Raw genomic sequence first — 17,800 nt, 5'->3', positions numbered from 1 at the left:
AGAAAATGGCAAAATGTTGGTGTGTGTGTGTGTGTGTGTGTTGTGTGTGTGTGTGTGTTTGTTTATGTGTGTGTATATGTGTGTGTTTGTGTGTGTGTGTGTGTGTGTGTGTGTGTGTGTGTGTGTGTGTGTGTGTTTTAGCCCAAGAATGGATCCATTTTCCCTTCTGAGAAGAGCCTCAGATTCAAGGGTGATTATTCAGGGGTGGGAAAATCAGCCTTCACGTTCATCTTTCTTGCTTACCCTCTCCTGCAGTTCTGTAAACTGCAGAATCAAGCTTTTCCGTGGTTCGTTTTCCAAAGCTTCTCTCCCTGATTAGCGGTGTGATTGCAATGAAGATGATTACCTGTCTCTCACTGGAGGTGGCAGGAGTTATACTTGGCCTTTTGCAAACATCATCCCGAGCCCTCATATCAACCCTATAATCATCATTGACATTTTACGTATCAGAAACCAAAAATTCAGATTATAAGTGATTTCTCCAGGGTCATCAGTAGAGCAGGGATTAGAGCTCCCGCTCCCCCTTCCCCCCCCCCCCCCCGACTCCAGTGCGAGTCTTGCAGTCCTTTCTTCTAGTTTCCATTGCTACTCTCCCAGTGCTCACAGCGTCTCCAACTTCACACAGGCTTTCTCAGCTCTGGTGAGACAAATAGGACTCTATCACCTTGTGTTTTTAGCACAGTGGCCACTCCTGTTCTTTGGTGGAGACTTTCATGAGCTGAATGTAAAATTAACTTTTTTTTAGCACAACAGCTTTTTCCCCCCTCTCATCATTCCTTTGGTCTGGAGGCACTTCACATGTAGCTCAGTAAATAAACATTAGGAAGAAAAAAAACACACATCAAGAAGATAAATGAACAGACCAATCCCGTGGCCAAAGAGAGGCTCTCCTCTCTCTCCTTTGTTGTTCTGACGGGCAAGGTGCCAGTGGGTTTTGTAAGCACCTGAGAACAGCAGTGACAAGTCGAGCCTGAGTCACAGAGGCACAGGTGGCTTTGGCATTCCCCCACACAGTGGTCAGTAAGAGGCCACACGGGCAGCTCTCCATGGAGAAAACGAAGAGGGATGACCATCAGGCTTTGCTCAATGAAGGAGAGGAGAATGAGCTGGTGAGTCTCCCCTCTTCTCATGTTGCCTCAGAGTGGGCGAGGGTTGTTTGCGGGTACAGAAAAGCCATAGTGCTGGCTCTAGGACCCGGGTCGCTTGGTGCCTGGCAGCACTGCGCACGCGCACGTGCGAGTGATGAGGTGTTGCTGCAGAGACTGGACAGGTTGGTCCTCTGGATGCAGAGCCCGTGAGCCCTGGGCCGTGGGAAGTTTCCTAGACACTTTGCAGAGTCATGGGGGTACATTTCCCCACGCTCCTCTCCGAGGTTTCTCCCCCTGACCACCTAGGTCACCATGGATTTGACAAAGCTGGTGAAAATAGAAACCTTCTTTTCTTCTCCTCCTCCTGCTGGTTATCTGCAGAGCCCCAGTTAAGGTGCTCTGGGCTGGGGTCCCTGATTTACTGAGATCAAGTGAGGGCTCGAGGCAGCAAGTGCTAAAGAAGTGACACTTAGCCTCAGACTTTAGCACATCACATTTGTCTCTTTCTTGTCTGCTTCCTTTTGTCCTGTTTCCCCTTCTTCTAAACTTATATAAATCTTTTTTTTAATAGCCACTAAAAATTTGAAAGCTCTGTAGTATCCATTTGATGCCGGGCAGTTTATATTTTATGATTTTGCTTAATCCTTACAACCCCATACTGACGGAACTAATCCTATTTCATAGAAAAGAAATCTGAGACTAAGGAAGTTAGGTAACTCATCCAAGGTCATTACACAGGCTGCAAGTCCAGCCCATTCCTTGACTCTTTATACTCTGGCCTGTCCACATTCCAGCGGTGTCTCTGATAGGGACAATGACAATTATGAAAGGAGAAAAGGAGAGACAGCTGGGAAAGGGGCCGCAGAGTAAAGGGAGGCTGAAGTGAACCCAGAATCTTGGTTCATTTATCAGAAGATGTCAGTTTACCATCTGGTCTCATCTGTCCTCAAGAAATCTTCATCTTTTGTTCCACTATTCCTATTAATTTTATGTCAACAAGTGATCACATCTACAGCTACATTGTGCAATACGACGGCGACTTTGTGTATTTTTGAATGCTGGAGACAGTAGCTGGTCCAAACCGAAAGGCCCTCTACGTGAAAAAAATGCATGTTAGAACTTAGTTTAAAATCTCCTGTTAATAATTTCTGATTTGGTTACAGATTGAAATGATAGTTTAGGTATATTGAGTTGGGTATGCACATGCCTTCTATTATACAAATTAATTCTATGGTAGAATGAGTTGCATAGAATCTATTATACAGATTGATTCTCTGGGCTTCCTTCCTTCTACTTTTTATTGTGGCTTCTGGGAAATTAAAATCTACAAATGTGGCCCACTGGTCTGCATCATTGTATCTCACTGGCTTAGTGATGGCGTAGCGCTTTAGACTGCATTTATCCCTGTTCCCCACCGCATGATTTTGTTTTGTTGTTTTGTTTTTTGCATGTAGATGAGCAGTCCTGAAAGCTTCATGTTTCTCTTACTGTTTCTTGACCATGCGTTGCATTTGGTATTTTAGTTTTCCCATTTACACAGACAGTCAAAGGGCCGAGAAACGGGCCAAGTGCTAGGGTTTCCTTTGTTCTTCTGGTGGATCAATTATTAGTTGAGCTGTCACTGGAAACCTCTGTTGGGAGTATTATTGGGAATAAAAGTGTTCTGATAACCTTGTCCTGTCAGGGCATTCTGGGAGGGAGGTTGGCAATGGAGTTTCCTCCCCACATCTAATTCTGGGCCGGACAGCACAGAGGTGAACATTACTCCAGCCCCATCGGCTAACTAGGTGAGGGGACCAGGAATCTCTGACTCAGCTCCAGACAGTTGGCGGTCTTGCAGTCAACTTCTCAGTGTTGTGAGACCCGCAGAGTTCAAAGGAAACACACACACACACACACACACACACGCACACAAAGTTGGTGCTTTTAGACAAATACACAAATAGCCTGCTTATACTCCATGGAGATGAATTTTCTGAAAAGCAGTTATTAGATCAAAATAAACCTGGGTCTGGCTTGGTTATCCACATCGTGGCTGCAAAACAGTGGCACTTAAAGTGTCTCTTCACTCTCCCTTCCCGAAGGTTCTCTAGGGCCTAGTGTGACTTCTACTTACATTCACCACTGTAAGTAAACAGTCTGTGGCGATGGTGTGAGGGAATTTGAGGTGAAGAGTAAGACACTGTTAGGTCAGATAGTAAATTCTTTCCATCAAGCGCCCGGGAAGAATTGTAAGAAGATGGAAAAGGCATGTGAATTATTCAAGGGCAGTCTGGGCCTGTTCTGCTGAGCTCAGCATAGGTAGAAAGCTTTGCGTTTAGCTTGGCGAGCTCGGCTCCGTCCTCACTCTTGATTCCCAGTCCATGGGTCTGAATCCACCAAGGCTGAGCAACTGAACACTCACTACCCAGTCACGCTTCCGGGTGGGCTGGATGCTCCTTTTACCTGCACAGTGCCTGGGAGCATAGAAACCCTCCTCACTTTACAGGCTGTCGCCGACCTCCCCAACGGATTCTCTCCGCTTCCCACCTTCCTCACTTATACTGCCAGCTCGATTGGGTCTTTCCCCTTCATTTTCTTCTTCCTAAACGTGTGCCTTGTCCAGAGTGCTTCCCCTAGTTCCAGCATCTGCAGGAGGACTTCTTTTTCTTCTCTCCTTGTCAGCTTTCTCGAAGGACCCACAGCTTTGTTGATAGCCCTAAAGATGCTCCATAGCACAGACCCTCAGACCGTGTGTCATAACGCCAGGGGAGATGAGTGTGCCCTCAGGCTGACTTGGGTTTAAATTCTGGTTATTAGATCGGTTCCGTAACCCGAGTCACTGGACGCTGCCACTTTGGTTTGAGAGATACTAAGTGATACAGGCAGGCAGGCACGTGGGCAGGCGGGCAGGCAGGTAGGCCATAGCGGGACCCAGAGTCTGGAGTGCAGTACACTCTGTCTGGGCCTCTGTGAAGGCATCACTGTGTTTCTATTCCCACACAGATGGATCCAGGGAATCCTTCGTGTGTGTGTGTGTGTGTGTGTGTGTGTGTGTGTGTACATGTGTGTGACTATGCACAGATTTCTCTCCTGAGTTTTATTGAACTTCAATAAGAAAAGTGAGGCATTCAATGGATGGCATACGTATAAGAAATTTATTAACCCTCTGTACACAAAGGTGGACATACTTATAAGTGTACCTGAAGAACTAAGTGTTATTAAAATCCATGCCTATAAATCTTACAAAAAATACCCCAAATAGGATAAAATTGCTCATCTCTGATTTTTTTTCACTTGATCATTGAACTATGAATTTAAAAGGATATAGGAAGGGGAAACAATGTACAAAAGACATAAAACATCACTTTTAACAGGAATTAACAATGCAAAAATAGTATAAGCCTTTGCAAACCATTGCTAAACCAACACTTTCTTTCTTTCTTTCTTTCTTTCTTTCTTTCTTTCTTTCTTTTTTTTTTTGGTAAACCAACTCTTACATACTCCTCACCACCACTTACATCATCGGCTTGTTGCCCATGAGAGTAAAATACGGCAAACTAGCAGGCCCAGTCTTCTCAATTAAAAAAAAAAGCCCTGAATTGAGACCACAGTTGATCTTGGGTAGATGATGTTGCAGACAAGACGGATAGGAGAGTGGTGTCATCTACTGTTTTCATGAGATTAACAGAAAAGGCCCAGGCACACGGCACTCAGAAGCCGTTCTGCTTTTCTGCTGATTTCAAAGTGAGCTCTTCAACAAGTTTCTAATCCCGGGATACGTTCCAGTCGATTCTGTCATGTTCTGAAACCTGTAGTGTGTTATTCGAGTCATAGCCCACCTCATGTCAGGTACCATCAGACTGCGGATTTCAGAAGCTCTTGAGCATTGAGCATGGAATGCAGGAGATGCCAGCTGCCTCCCTTTGCTCCTCACCTCAGAGTTGGACACAGTGGCATTACTTAGAAGATCACCCTCAGCTCCATCTCTGAGGCTCTTCCTTAGTCTCCCTCCAAAGCGATGCGATGCCCGTGACTGGGCGGGGGCGCTATATGGCTTGGTTCTCCTTGCAGAAGTGTCAATCACTTCAGGCTCAGGCAGCTCTGGCTTTTTGGGTACCTTTCCCCCTGGGACAGGAAGGTCAAGCTTGTTTGGCTGTGAGGAGGTGGCAATAGAATTCCTATGAAAGGAGTATTTGCAGCAACATCAAAGCCCTGGGAACGGGGGGGGGGGGGGGGGGGGGGGGGGGGGGAAGCTTTGGCACTGCTCTTGTAATCCCACCGTGACAGTGCATCCTTGTGCAAGGCTGTGGCCATGGATCAAGTCTGGGGGGGTGAGTCATTGGGAGTCAGTGTTGGGTGTCATTAAGGAATGACGTGAGTAGGGCTGGAGGTGTTCCTGTGCCAGGAGGCAATGGTGGTTGAAATGAAAAGTTTTGTAGACACTGTTTCATCATCGTTACCCTTCTGAGAAGAAAATCACCTCATCTCTTGTGATCCAGGCAGGTCTGGAGGCCCACTATGTGCGCATTAGGCTCTGTTTCAGGGTCCTCGGCTTACACGAATGCCCCCTCACCCCCATATTTCCTGAGCATAGTCTTCACTTAGACTTCACTAGGGTCACCAGTATTTACTCATGTGAGTCAGATGGGTTTTCTCTGCTCTCCTTCCATGTTGGTACTGACTGCTTGAGTGTCGAGATCCCAAATGGATCCAACTTGGAAGGAAAATGGCTGTTTGGTGTGGAAGCCATAGAGTGGCAAGGACAGTATTTCACATAGTGGTATTGATTGTCATTTAAACAGAAGGCTCTCTAGGGCAGGGGATAATGGTTGCAATCAAGGAGCTCTAGTTAGTCAAGTGGTGTGGAAATCTCTCTAGACTTTGCTGGCTGTCTGAAGTCAGAGCCCCTTACCCTTCCAACTCTGCAGGGGCAGATAGGTGGGGTTGTGTTAAGTGTGTTTCCCCTCTCTCTGGTGAAAAATCGAGAAAGAGCAAGTGTTCGAATGTCACCACCATAAAAACAAATACCACGTGAAGAGTTGTTATGAAGAATCAGACGCGAGTATACAAGCCATTGCACACAGCATCGCACATGTCCTACACCCTATTAAAGGACATTTCCCCCATTCTCTCAAAAGACCCTCAAAGGGTCAATACTGAAATCACATGCTCAGATATAAAAGGCAGTCCTATTGCTTTCTACTGGCCTCTGCCAACATCTTTAACAACTTGGATGAAAAGACGCTTATCAGCCTTCAAGTGACACTTGGCTGTGAGGGAAAGACAATATCTGCGATAGAATCAAGATTTAAATTTTTCTTTAGGGTGGATTATGTGTGTGGGGGTATTGTAGATACACTACATCAGGCCTTGAGATATGGCAGAGGTGTGGGCTCCGTAGCTCTGTATGAAATAGAAGTGTTTGCCTTTCTCACGAGTGAGCTTTAGTTACTAGTGTATCTAGGCCATAAAAAATTAATCCTGGGAGGTCTTAATAGCAGTTTATTTGACATAATAGAAAAGATAAAAATGGTTCTGCTTAACTTGTGCTTTTAAAGAAAAATTCCAGGAAGTTAGTTTTAGTGGTAAAATTTACACTTCCAGGAAAAAAAAATAAGAACTTCTAATTCTATACTTTGTCTTGTAGCTAAGTTTGGTAAGCGGCACTAGCAGGCTAAGATGCTCTCATGGTTGACCTCTAAGTGCATGAACAACCTGTGGAGGACTGAAAGCCTGTAAAGCAACAGTGGACTTCCATTTGCCAAGTGTGTAGAGTCATTGCCTATGTCTTAGCGAGGAATTGGAGTCAAAGAATTCCTAAGGCTTCTCTCCTGATCAGTGACACTCTTATTTCCCAAATGGCCTGTCAGGGAATATCTCGTGTTGTGCCCTGGCTTAACATAGGACAAACACCGGTTCTCAAAGCTGTCCCTGGAAATCAGGCTGGCCCCTGGCAGTCAGGCTGGCATCTTAATTAGCTTAGGGCCCACACTTGCCTCTCTCTCCCATTTGCTTCACCAGCCAAGGGTCCCTGATTGTGCCCTCATTTGCGCAAAAAGTACTCAAATACATTGTACAACTGATGCCCATGATAGAATGACCGTATGCTCTTTTTTGTTTGCTTGACTGGTGTTGCTATTGAACAAAAGGTCTCTCTTACTCTAGAAACAAAGCACAGGACAGAGTATAATAAGTTGAGCAACTGAACAACTATTCAACGTCATCGCTATTCAGTTGGTTTGACCTACAAATAGGATAATTTATACATAGAAACAAATTTTTCAATTTTATTTTATTCGTTATTTGAATAATTTATTCAGATCACATTCTGATTGTTATCCCCTCACTTGTATCTTCCTGTTCCTCCCTCTCGCCTTCTTTTATCCTATTTCCCACCCCTAGGCCTGTGACAGAAGGGTATAACCAGAAAAGCCAGTTTTACAGATTGTTATGAAAACTAAATGATAACCAAGTAAATAATCATGAACCATTTTATATAAACAAAGGTGATCCAAGACCTCCTCTTCTAGGTATGTTGGCGCATGCCTAAATAAAACAAAGACATTCTCTCTTCCTCTGCAAAGGGCTGCCCACTAAATGGATACAAGAAATGACGTGTGAAGGTCTGACTAGGCTGATATTCAGTGGTAGTATAAATTACTACACGTAGCCAAACTGAGAGAGAGGGTTTGTCAGTAGAGAGCCTGCCAATGGGATCCATTAAGTGTGCATATGATGATCTTAACATTTAAGAAAACTTTGATGTTCTGGCGGAGGTAGAAAAAGGAGCAGAGTTTCAGGAATGGCTCCCCTTGGACATATGGCAGAATATGACGCGGCATTGCCCAGACAGGTGAAATAAATGGGGGAACTGTCAATAAACAGAAAGGTGGCACTGGGGTTGAGGCTTGAAAATAAAAGGTAAAATGTAATGAGTTCTGTCCTTACAGAAGAAAACAGATGTCTGATCTTGGCTTTGATTCAAGTGACTAAAGTTTGATGTCTGCCCAGAAAACGCTAACTTGCTCTGAGGGGATTAGAACATTCTGGCCCATGAAATAGCTAGACACAGCGCAGTAAAGAAAACCACAGACAGCAGCGAACACAGACGCCACTGCCACTGCTCTTCCCAGAAGGCAGCTGTAGTTGGGAGAGTGTTTTTGCTGTCTTGGATGGGTTTGTGACTTTGTGTCACCATGATGTAAGACAGAGTGAATGTGCAGTAAACTGTAAAATAAAACATTCACTCCACGGTCCTCCGTTCATACACTGCTGGGCCCACAGCTGCGGGTACTCCACCCCATGTTTCAGATGACCCTACCCATGAACAGGAAGCAAGAATGAAAGGGCCTGTGAAACTAGTCAGTTAGTATTCTAGACACAATAAAAATTCAGCAGCAGGAATGTCCCAAGGCTTGGAGCCACAGGAGTGGAAGACTTCCAAGAGGTGACACTCCCAATATTCCTTTCCCCAGGAATCTCACCCAGTATCAACCTGCCTTTGTTGGCAAGTGTAGGAGCTACTTGTGTGTGTGTGGCGGGGAGAACAGAGCAGTACTTAAGCAGCGCTTTCTGTGAGCTGGTACCTCATCGGACACATGTTTTATAACTGTGGAAAGTGCGGCTCAGTTAAGGGACACAAGTTATACAAGATCACGCTGCAGAAGCAACAGAGGCAGCTGTTTTACCAGTATATTACACTGCATCACATTACATACGCTACACACATTGCCTTCTTTGTGCAAGCTCTCTCTCTCTCTCTCTCTCTCTCTCTCTCTCTCTCTCTCTTCGTGTGTGTGTGTATTCATGATTTCATATATAGTGACTACATTCAGCTGATCTTTGAATTAATTTGGTTTTCCCCCAAGCCCTTTTCTCCAGTTTCATAGACTATAAAGGCAAGTGGTGTTATTTTTGGGGGGGCCTCTATTTGACTTTAACTTTGACAACTTGTTCTCTTTGGGAGAAATAAAAGATCTGCTTAAGCCAGTAGATCAATTGCCTTTAGAAACAACATTTTGTTCTGCCTGTTGCCCGTGGCCAAATTATCCAACAGTGGGTTCAAAAGAACGAGCCACTAATCTGCTGAAATTTTGTCGAATTGTTGAAATGACACCCACGACAATATTAACTCAACACATCCTGCGCGCTCAGAGCACTTCAGAGAGCACTGCAGGGAGCACGGTGCGTGCTTTCTGGGTTGTCTTATTACTATCTCACAGGAGAAGATAACTATTGATTGTTCCCATTAATGTAGGGGGAAAGGGAGACATCAGAACATGCTGTCCATCTGGAATTGATCTGAATTCGATTGTCTAGTGACATGTCATCAGCCTTTAGCTGAAATCAAATTGTTTCTGCTGCGTTTTATAACCAGCTACACTTTTCATGTGAAAAACACAAGTTTCAGCAAATTTATGTCATGGCTGGTAAGTCATGGCGAAATGAGCAGGATTAAGAGCTTCTAGAAGGCACTGGGATATGGGGTAAAGAGCAGGAGCTGTCACGTCAGACCTGCACAGGGCCTTGGCTCTGAACTATGGCGTTATGCCATGGCTTCTGTAGAAGCAGCGAGTGTGTATTTCATGGCCGCTCCTAATCCAGGAGTATTGTTTTTAAATGACATGTATTATCTTTATTATAAGTATTATCTGTAGGCCCGGCTAGTAATCAATTAAGACACAAACACTTGTTATATTTTAAAATAGCCTTAGTTTACCTGGGGCAGGGCAGACATTAATCCTTTAAACTACCTCCCATAGTGGGGCAGGCATGGGATCCCTGCCTCAATCCCATGCCATCTGCTTCCAATAACTTCTATCAAGCTACCTCCCATCCATAATCCCAAATACTTGCTCATGTTCTTCATCTGGGCCGGATTCTCCATCCACGCCGCTGGCCATGCGCTTCTCCTCCAGCTAACCCATGGTGGCTTTCCTCTCTTCACTTCAGGTCTCTCCTTCTTCTCGTGGCGGTCTTTCTTCTTCTCAGACAGGAGTCTGTGTCCTGGACTTAGAGACTACAGGAAGGGCTGAGGTCCATCTCCAGGCACTTGCAATTCAGGTCTCTGGTCAGAACCCAAGAAATGAAGGAACAGAGAGAAAACAAACCGTGCCATAGGACATCCTGCTGCTACCCGGTGGCTGGTCGGCTTTCTGGCCTCCTGCCAGCCCTGATTCAGGTTGCAACAACGAGAAACTGAGTCACCTCTCTTCTGCCTGAAACTCTTACTGAAGGACCTGTTCATAATAAGTATCCTTACCCCTACCATCATCACAACTGCTCCTCCAGTCTGTGCTACTGGTATTATCCAGAGTAGAGAGATGGAAACAGACTTGAGGAAACCAAATCCTGAGGTCCTATGGGTAAACAGGTGGTAAAACTCAGTTTCGTCAAGGAACCATGTATAATGGGTTGGATACTCTCATCTTCTCACCCCCTTCCTATATCTTTTCAGTTTTATCACCTCGGCCTGTTTTTCTCCCTTCCTTTTCTAAACCTCATCTTTTAGTGGACTTTACCAGCGTTGTATGAGAGAAATATTTAGGGAAAACAATCAAGTGACTCTGTCTGGAGGAATACTCGTTAAAACTAGATTATACTCAAGATTAATTAACACAAAGAAATGAGCACATTGTGATAAGCCGTAATCAGAGCAGCCGGTAAGCCAAGTGAGAGCATTGGATGAAGGTCGCCAGATAAAGCAGTGATGCTTGTAGTAAGACCTCAGATCCCCCCCACACCTGATGTGCCTGGGAAAGCCGAGAAGTGACTTACAAAGGAGTCTCACCAAGGTCTAAGATGTGATCTGTCAAGGAAGCAAAAACATTGCTTCTCTTCCCTTTTGCTCAGGAAAACGCGTAATTCAGAATATTCCTTTGATGTTTATAAACCCCTTCCTTCCTTTTCTTTTTCCTTGCAGTCCCCTCTTCCTCCCTCCAGCACTGTTTTTTTCTCTCCCTCTCGTCCCTATACTAGTGGTTGAGCTCAGAGCTTTACTCGTGCCGGCCAAGCTTTCTGCCACTGAGTTATCTCTCCAGCCCTCTTGTGATTTTTTGAGACAAAGTCTCCTTGAGTACCCCAGGTTAGCCTTGACTTCATTTTTATACCCCAGGCAGGCCTTGAGCTAGAAATCCTCCTGCCTCAGCCTGTGGGAAGGATTGTAAGCTTTATCCAGGTGAAGATGCTTGGAAACACCACCGATGCCCCCAGTGAGATTGACATTGTGATAGACTTGAATGGAGCCATCCTGGCTCTGGAATTCAGAAAAAGGACCGGGCTTTTGTGTTCTCATCGAATGTCTGTCGGCGGGAGGAGGGAGCCAGAGAGGCTGCAGGTTTTGGAGTATGATCCATCAAAAGTGGATTGGGGACACGACCAGCTTACAGACCAGACCAGTGTGCAGGCCGGAGACCCCTGGGGATCCATCCCGTGGAACAGATACCGGAAGGTTTATTCTTGTTTTCCTTTAACTCTTTTTTCCCTCTTATATAGAATAGTTGGACTGTATAATAAAGTCTAACTGTTAAGAAGCAGAGCCAACACAGCTCCCCCTGCCTCCACCCCACCCCCAAGTAGCGGGATGGCACTTTGGTAATAAGATGTTCCCAGATTTAATAAAAAGTGTCCTAAGTGTGTGTCTTAGTTAGAGTTTTGTTGCTGTGAAGTGACACCATGACCACGTCAACTCTTATAAAGGAAAGCGTTTAACTGGGGCTGGCTTACAGTGCAGGGGTTTAGGCCATTATCATCATGACAGGAAAGCATGGAAGCACGCGGGTAGACATGGTGTTGGAGACATGAGAGGTCTATGTCTAAGCAGACAGCAGAAAGAGAGAGACACTGGGTCTGGCTTGAGCATTTGAAATATCGATGTCTACCCCCAGTGACACATTTTCTCCAGCAAGGCCACACCTATTCCAACCCACTATGAGCCTATGGGGCCATTTTCATCCAAACCACCTCAGTATCTTTACTTATCTTGGCAGTTCTTTATTAGGGCTGTGATTTACCTCTATTTCTATGGATGTCAGCTTCTCATCATTATATCAGGGAGCAGCTACAGATATGCCATATGCCAGGTCACTAAACTTCCTACTTTCTACAAAAATATTCTCTCTCTCTCTCTCTCTCTCTCTCTCTCTCTCTCTCTCTCTCTCTCTCTCTCTCTCTCTCTCTCACACACACACACACACACACACACTTTCTTTTTCTCTTTCTCTCCTCTCTCTTATCTATCTATCTGTCTGTTTATCTATCTGTCTATCTATCATCTATTATTTTGGAGATAGGGCCTCAGTATCTAGCCCTAGTTGACATGGAACTTGCTATTTAATCCAAGCATTCCCAAAACTCACAGGGATCTGCCTACATCTGCCTCCTAAGTGCTGGGATTAAAGGCATCCACTGCCAAGTCCAGCCTTTTCATTTCTTGCAGCTTTAAATTTGAGGTCTGTTTTCCATTTCTCAACTTATTCCCATTAAACCATTAGTTTCTCCCATTTGCTTAGAACACAGTGTCTTATAAACAGAGTCCACCCCACTCCACTCCTCTTTCTTTTACACTTTTTATTGGAATGTACCAATGCAGTGATTTCGATAAAGCATGGTATCCAAGCATATAGTCTGGCAGCTGCTGTCAATCACGCCTGCTCATTCTTGAACTTTGTAGTAGAGAGATGTGTATTGCTTTTCAGAACCAGATTTCCTTGTGGTGTCGTCTGAAGTGTATCCATATTGGTGTAAGTACTAGAGGTTATTTTTTCAAAGCTGTTTTGTATTGTACCATTGGATGACAACACAAAATTTATCATCTTTCTTCTGTTCATAGACCTTCCCTGGCTTTCATAAACATAGCTAATCTGAATATTCTGTTTAACATCCTTTCTTTCACCTCCCCTTTTTCCTCTTCCTTCCTTCCTTCCTTCCTTCCTTCCTTCCTTTCTTTCTTTCTTTCTTCTTTTTTTGTTTTTTGATTGTTTGTTTGTTTTGAGACATAGTCTCATTGTGTGGCTCCGGCTGCCTTGGAACTCACTATGTAGACCAGGCTAGCCTTGAACCCACAGAGCTCTGCTTGCCTGTGCTTCCCAAGTGCTGGGATCAGAGAGGTGTGTGCCACCATACCTGGCTCAACATGCTTTATCACGATGAATATACTTTCAACTTTTCTTGGTCAAAACTCCAAGAGTTGAGTAGAACACTCATGTTTGTGGTGACGCCCAATTCTAGTGACTTTTACCTAAATCCTGATTCAAATCTACCAGTTGCTCACAATCTTACGACCTTGATATCTTCAGTACTTTAGATTTTAGCCGATCTGTGATCTCTCATGGCAGCAGTGACTTCAGATTAAGTCCCCCAACATGGTTGTGTGAGTCCTCTGACTTGTTTCTCTTCAGGATGCTCTTGGCTGTACTGACCTGTGGCATCTCATCGTGGCTTTAGCTCACATTTCTGTAACAAAGTCCCAAGATTCCTCTAGAAGGCTGTAGATCATTTTTAGTCTTCTTGGAGTTGTCTACTCAAGTTTTTCTCCCTCATTTCCAGTTTTATTTCTTCTTGGTTGATTTGTAGTGGTTTTGTGGAATCTAAATATACCCCCTTTTTTTACATTGACTATAGGCAGGTAGCATTATAAATAGCTAATATCTATCTTCCCCCAGAAACCTTTTGATACATAGCTGCCCTCAGTTTTGATGCAATCAAACACATTTTTCTTGCTTCAAGAAGTATCTGTCTACCCGATGTTCTCTTATTTCTTCTTTCAAGGTATTGGTTTGTTTTCACATTTAAGTACAAGTGGATTTTTTTTGTATGGCACATAGACGAGGAGGAACCCCATTCCCCCAACATCCTTCCCTTAGCTCCATCCTTGCTTAGGTACCTTAGGCTTCTTACTGCAGTGGTTCCTCTCCAGGAGGACAGTGATGGGGTTTCAGGCCCTTTCACCTCTCTGTTCTGTCTTTTGTCATCCCTTTTTCCTGTGTCATGCATACCGAGTCTTCCTAATTACTGTGGCTTTGTAGGAAGCTCCCAATTCTGCTGTGCTAGGGCTCCATGCTTCTGCTTGGTTCTGAATTATTTTCTTGACTAACCTAGCTTCCTGATACTTCTAAAGCAATTTCAGAGTCAGCCTGTAAACAAGAGTGGAGTGTTGATTCCCACTTTTTGGTGTCTTCCCATTTATTTAGCTCCCACTCTCTCTGCAGTGGCATGGATTTCTTGGTTTCAAGGTTTTGCACATTTTAGATCTAGTATGAGACAATTGAATTTTTTCTTGATATTATTTGTACTTAAATACTTTCAACTTTCTACGAATACATACAAACACAGTTGGGTTTTCTATGTTAACCTACCATCCTACAGCTTTAGTAGATTCATTAAGTAATAGGTACAATCTATCTGTGCTTAAACAAGTTACTTTTTTGTAGCCGTATACATCTGTCTTTTTCTCTATCTGTTGTACGGACCTTTTCATTCTTTTCTCCTGAATGTTAACAGTGAAAAACACATTGGCTCTAAAATCATGGTATGCCTAACAATATTCTCAATGATATGTAATAATATGTTAGCTTTTCATTATGCCACTGTATTGGTTACATAATATATTTTACAATTATTTCATATACAGTGACATAAATCATAGCCTATAACTTTCAACATGCTTAGCCAGGTGTCTGGTAACTCTGGCCTTGTTAGGACAAGTCAGGAACACTCTTATGTCTTCCATTCATGAAGTTTATGCAAGAATAGTTTCACTTCAACCTTAAATACTTGCAAGGATGCATAAGTCATTTGGGCTTAAAGAATTCTCTTAACTACAGTTTTTCTTTTCTTCGTTTACAATTGTTGCATTCCTGTCAAATTTCTTAAGAAATGCACTCTCTTTTTCTTATGATATTTTCTTCCTTAAGTATCTGTGAGGAAATCTATTTTGTTTGGCATTAATACAGTCATTCAACTTTTCTTCATTAACATTGATATGATATGTGTTTTTTTTTTTCTTGTGCCCTCTTTTAACTTTCTGGCTTATTTATATTTACAGCATGTCTCTTGTAAACAGCACATAGTGTGTCTTTTATTATCTAGCTTAGGAACTTGTTTGTGTTCGTGCTATGAAGACCGTTTACATTTAATGTAATTTCTGATGCAGCTGGGTTAACTGTTATGCTGCTGCTATGTGATTCCATTCATTCTGCGTGCTTTCTCTTCATTTAACACTGGATTATCGATGGCTCCAGGTTTCTACATTGATATCACACACGCAGCTTTTAATGGCTTCATTATAGACCGTTGTTCTGACATTTCAAAACTCACTGAACCATTGGCCAACATTTCATTCCCCCAATCGTTTTGCTATTACAGACAACGCTGCACCAGGCATCTTGCATCCATTACTTTTCCTTTTATGTGTTATTTCATTAGGGAAACCCTCCAATGGAAGAATCACTGATTAAAGGCAGAAACATCTTTATAATTCTTGATAGAATTTGTAACTTTGTCTTCCCCTGAAGAGCTGTTCAAATTCAAGAGGTTATCAGCAGTCTGTGGCTCCTCTGACGGTTTTCATTGCAGCCTTGCTAGGCTTGTATTCTCCCTGTTTAATAAAAGGAAGTTTTACAGAAAAAAAAAAAAAAAACAAAAACATCGAGTAGGCAACAGAATTGTGATTATCAGTGTCATTGCTGTGAAAGAACAAACAGATAAAAATGGGTTTGTGAGTGAGCTCTTTCCAGTCATGAGCCGAACTAAATCTCTAACATGTTCCCTTCTGCTCTTCACACACTTGTGTCTTGCTGCTGAGTGCATGTGAGTAAACTGAGGACTGTATATTCACCGCATAATATGGGGACTGGCGTATTTATGTCATTTGGGTCTAATAAAGGTATAACAAATGGATAAGACCAGAAATTAAAGAAACAGAGGGAGCACAAGGAGAGGAAGAGATCTTGGAAATGTTGATAAAATTATGGAAATGGCACGTTTCTAAATTAACTAATAGCTTCTTCACAAATAATACCAAACTAGGATGGTATCACTCGGCGATGTGCATCTTTCTCTGATGAGCTGTGTAGCACAGCGAAGGGAACTCTGCAACTGGCACTCACTGGGCAGAGCGAGCAAGCAGGCGCTGCCTTGGCTGAGCACAGCAGCCCTGAGCAACAAGTTTTTCTTCTCCTTCCATAGGAACTGTGCTAGGATTTCCCCAGGTGAATGACTTACCTGAGGTCACCCAGCCCATAATAAGCAGAGCAGTGACTCAGGCATACATCTTGTTTCATAAACTTGTGCCCTTTCTACTCCGAATAAGGATTGCTTTCAACAACTCTTACTATACTCTTTATCCATTAGGGAAAAACTAATTTTAAAAAAAAGGTCATATTGAAGATGAAGACTTTCCAAAGAATTAAACCAAGAGATTTGTTAGAGGGTGCAAGATCTAAACCGGCATAAAATTCAAGAGGTTTTGGCAGTAAAAACAGTACAGAAATACAGTAAAATAAAATTTGTAGCTGGGTGTGGTCACACATGCCTTTAGTCCCAGCATTCGGGGGTGGGGGGTAGGGGGGGGGGGTGGGGGGTAGAGGCTGGGCAGAGGCAAAGGCAGGTGAAGGACATCACGTCAAGGACAGCTGGGAATACACAGAGAAACCCTGTCTTGAAAAATCAAAATAAATGTGTGTATGTGTGCATGTATGTATATGTGTTCGTATCTGTATCTGTATCTATATATTTATATTTTTTGTCTGGATATTACAGCTCTGTGATCTGAATGTGGACATTTAGAGTAACTGGAAAACAAAAACAAACAAAAATTTCCAGGTCGACAATGAAGCCACTGTTTAGCTCATACACCACACATTTGTTGGTATGTTAGTGAGTTCCCATTTCCGTGACAAAATATCTGAGGTAAACAAGCTGCACGAAGAAAGACTGACTTTACCTCACGGTTTCAGAATTTTTGCTCATAGTTGCCTGGTCCCCTTGCTTTTAAGCTGGTACCAAGGTGGGGACATGGTGGAAGGTCAATACGAAACTGCTTATCTCATGGCATCCAGCAAAGTCTCTCTGTCTCTGTCTCTGTCTCTGTCCCTGTCACTGTCTCTGTCTCTGTCTCTGTCTCTGTCTCTCTCTCTCTCTCCCTCCCTCCCTCCCTCCACCCCCCTCTCTCTCATGGTTTGAATAGCATGGCCCCTATAGACTCACATGTTCGAGTGCTTGGCCCATGTGGAGTGGCACTATTAGGAGGTGTGGCCTTGTTGTAGGTGTGGTCTTGTTGGAGGAAGTGTGTCACTGTGGGGGCGGGCTTTGTGGTCTCCTATGCTCAAGCTGTGCCCAATGTATCCTGCTGCCTGTGGAGCAAGACGTAGAACTTTCAGCTACTTCTCCAGCGCTATGCCTTCCTGCATACCTCCATGTTTCCCGCCATGAAAATAATGGACTAATGGTCAGAAACTGTAAGCCAGCCCCAGTTAAATGTTTTTCTTTATAAGAGTTGCTATGGTCATGGTGTTTTTTTTTTTTTTTTTTTTTTTTTTTTTTTCACAGCAATAAAATCCTAAGACACTCTTTTACAAAATACACCATTCAATGGCCTAACCTCTACTGACCCACCTCCTCTAACTAGGCTCTGCTTTCCAACATCCCATTCAGCAAAGAACTCACCAATAGATCAATCAATTGATGAAGTTAAACATCCATGACCCAATCACCTGTCAATAGTGCTACTG

The 17,800-nt window shown here is 43.5% G+C and overlaps 1 protein-coding gene across 1 annotated transcript in view; it reads left to right on the top strand.

Moving 5' to 3' along the window:
• Positions 1-895: 895 nt before the first annotated feature.
• Atp13a5 (ATPase 13A5) overlaps positions 896-17,800 on the top strand; it is a 123,464-nt gene continuing 106,559 nt past the window's right edge. Inside the window, exon 1 of the mRNA XM_051150809.1 lies at positions 896-1,109. Within this exon, the coding sequence (XP_051006766.1) occupies positions 1,047-1,109 (63 nt within the window). The 5' untranslated portion in view covers positions 896-1,046. The remainder of the gene's footprint in view (positions 1,110-17,800) is intronic.

This window comes from Acomys russatus, chromosome 8 (assembly GCF_903995435.1).
Source record: "Acomys russatus chromosome 8, mAcoRus1.1, whole genome shotgun sequence".
In the NCBI taxonomy this organism is placed as follows: domain Eukaryota; kingdom Metazoa; phylum Chordata; class Mammalia; order Rodentia; family Muridae; genus Acomys; species Acomys russatus.
The sequence above is the reverse complement of the archived record's forward strand: the minus strand, read 5'-3'. Positions and strand labels throughout refer to the sequence as shown.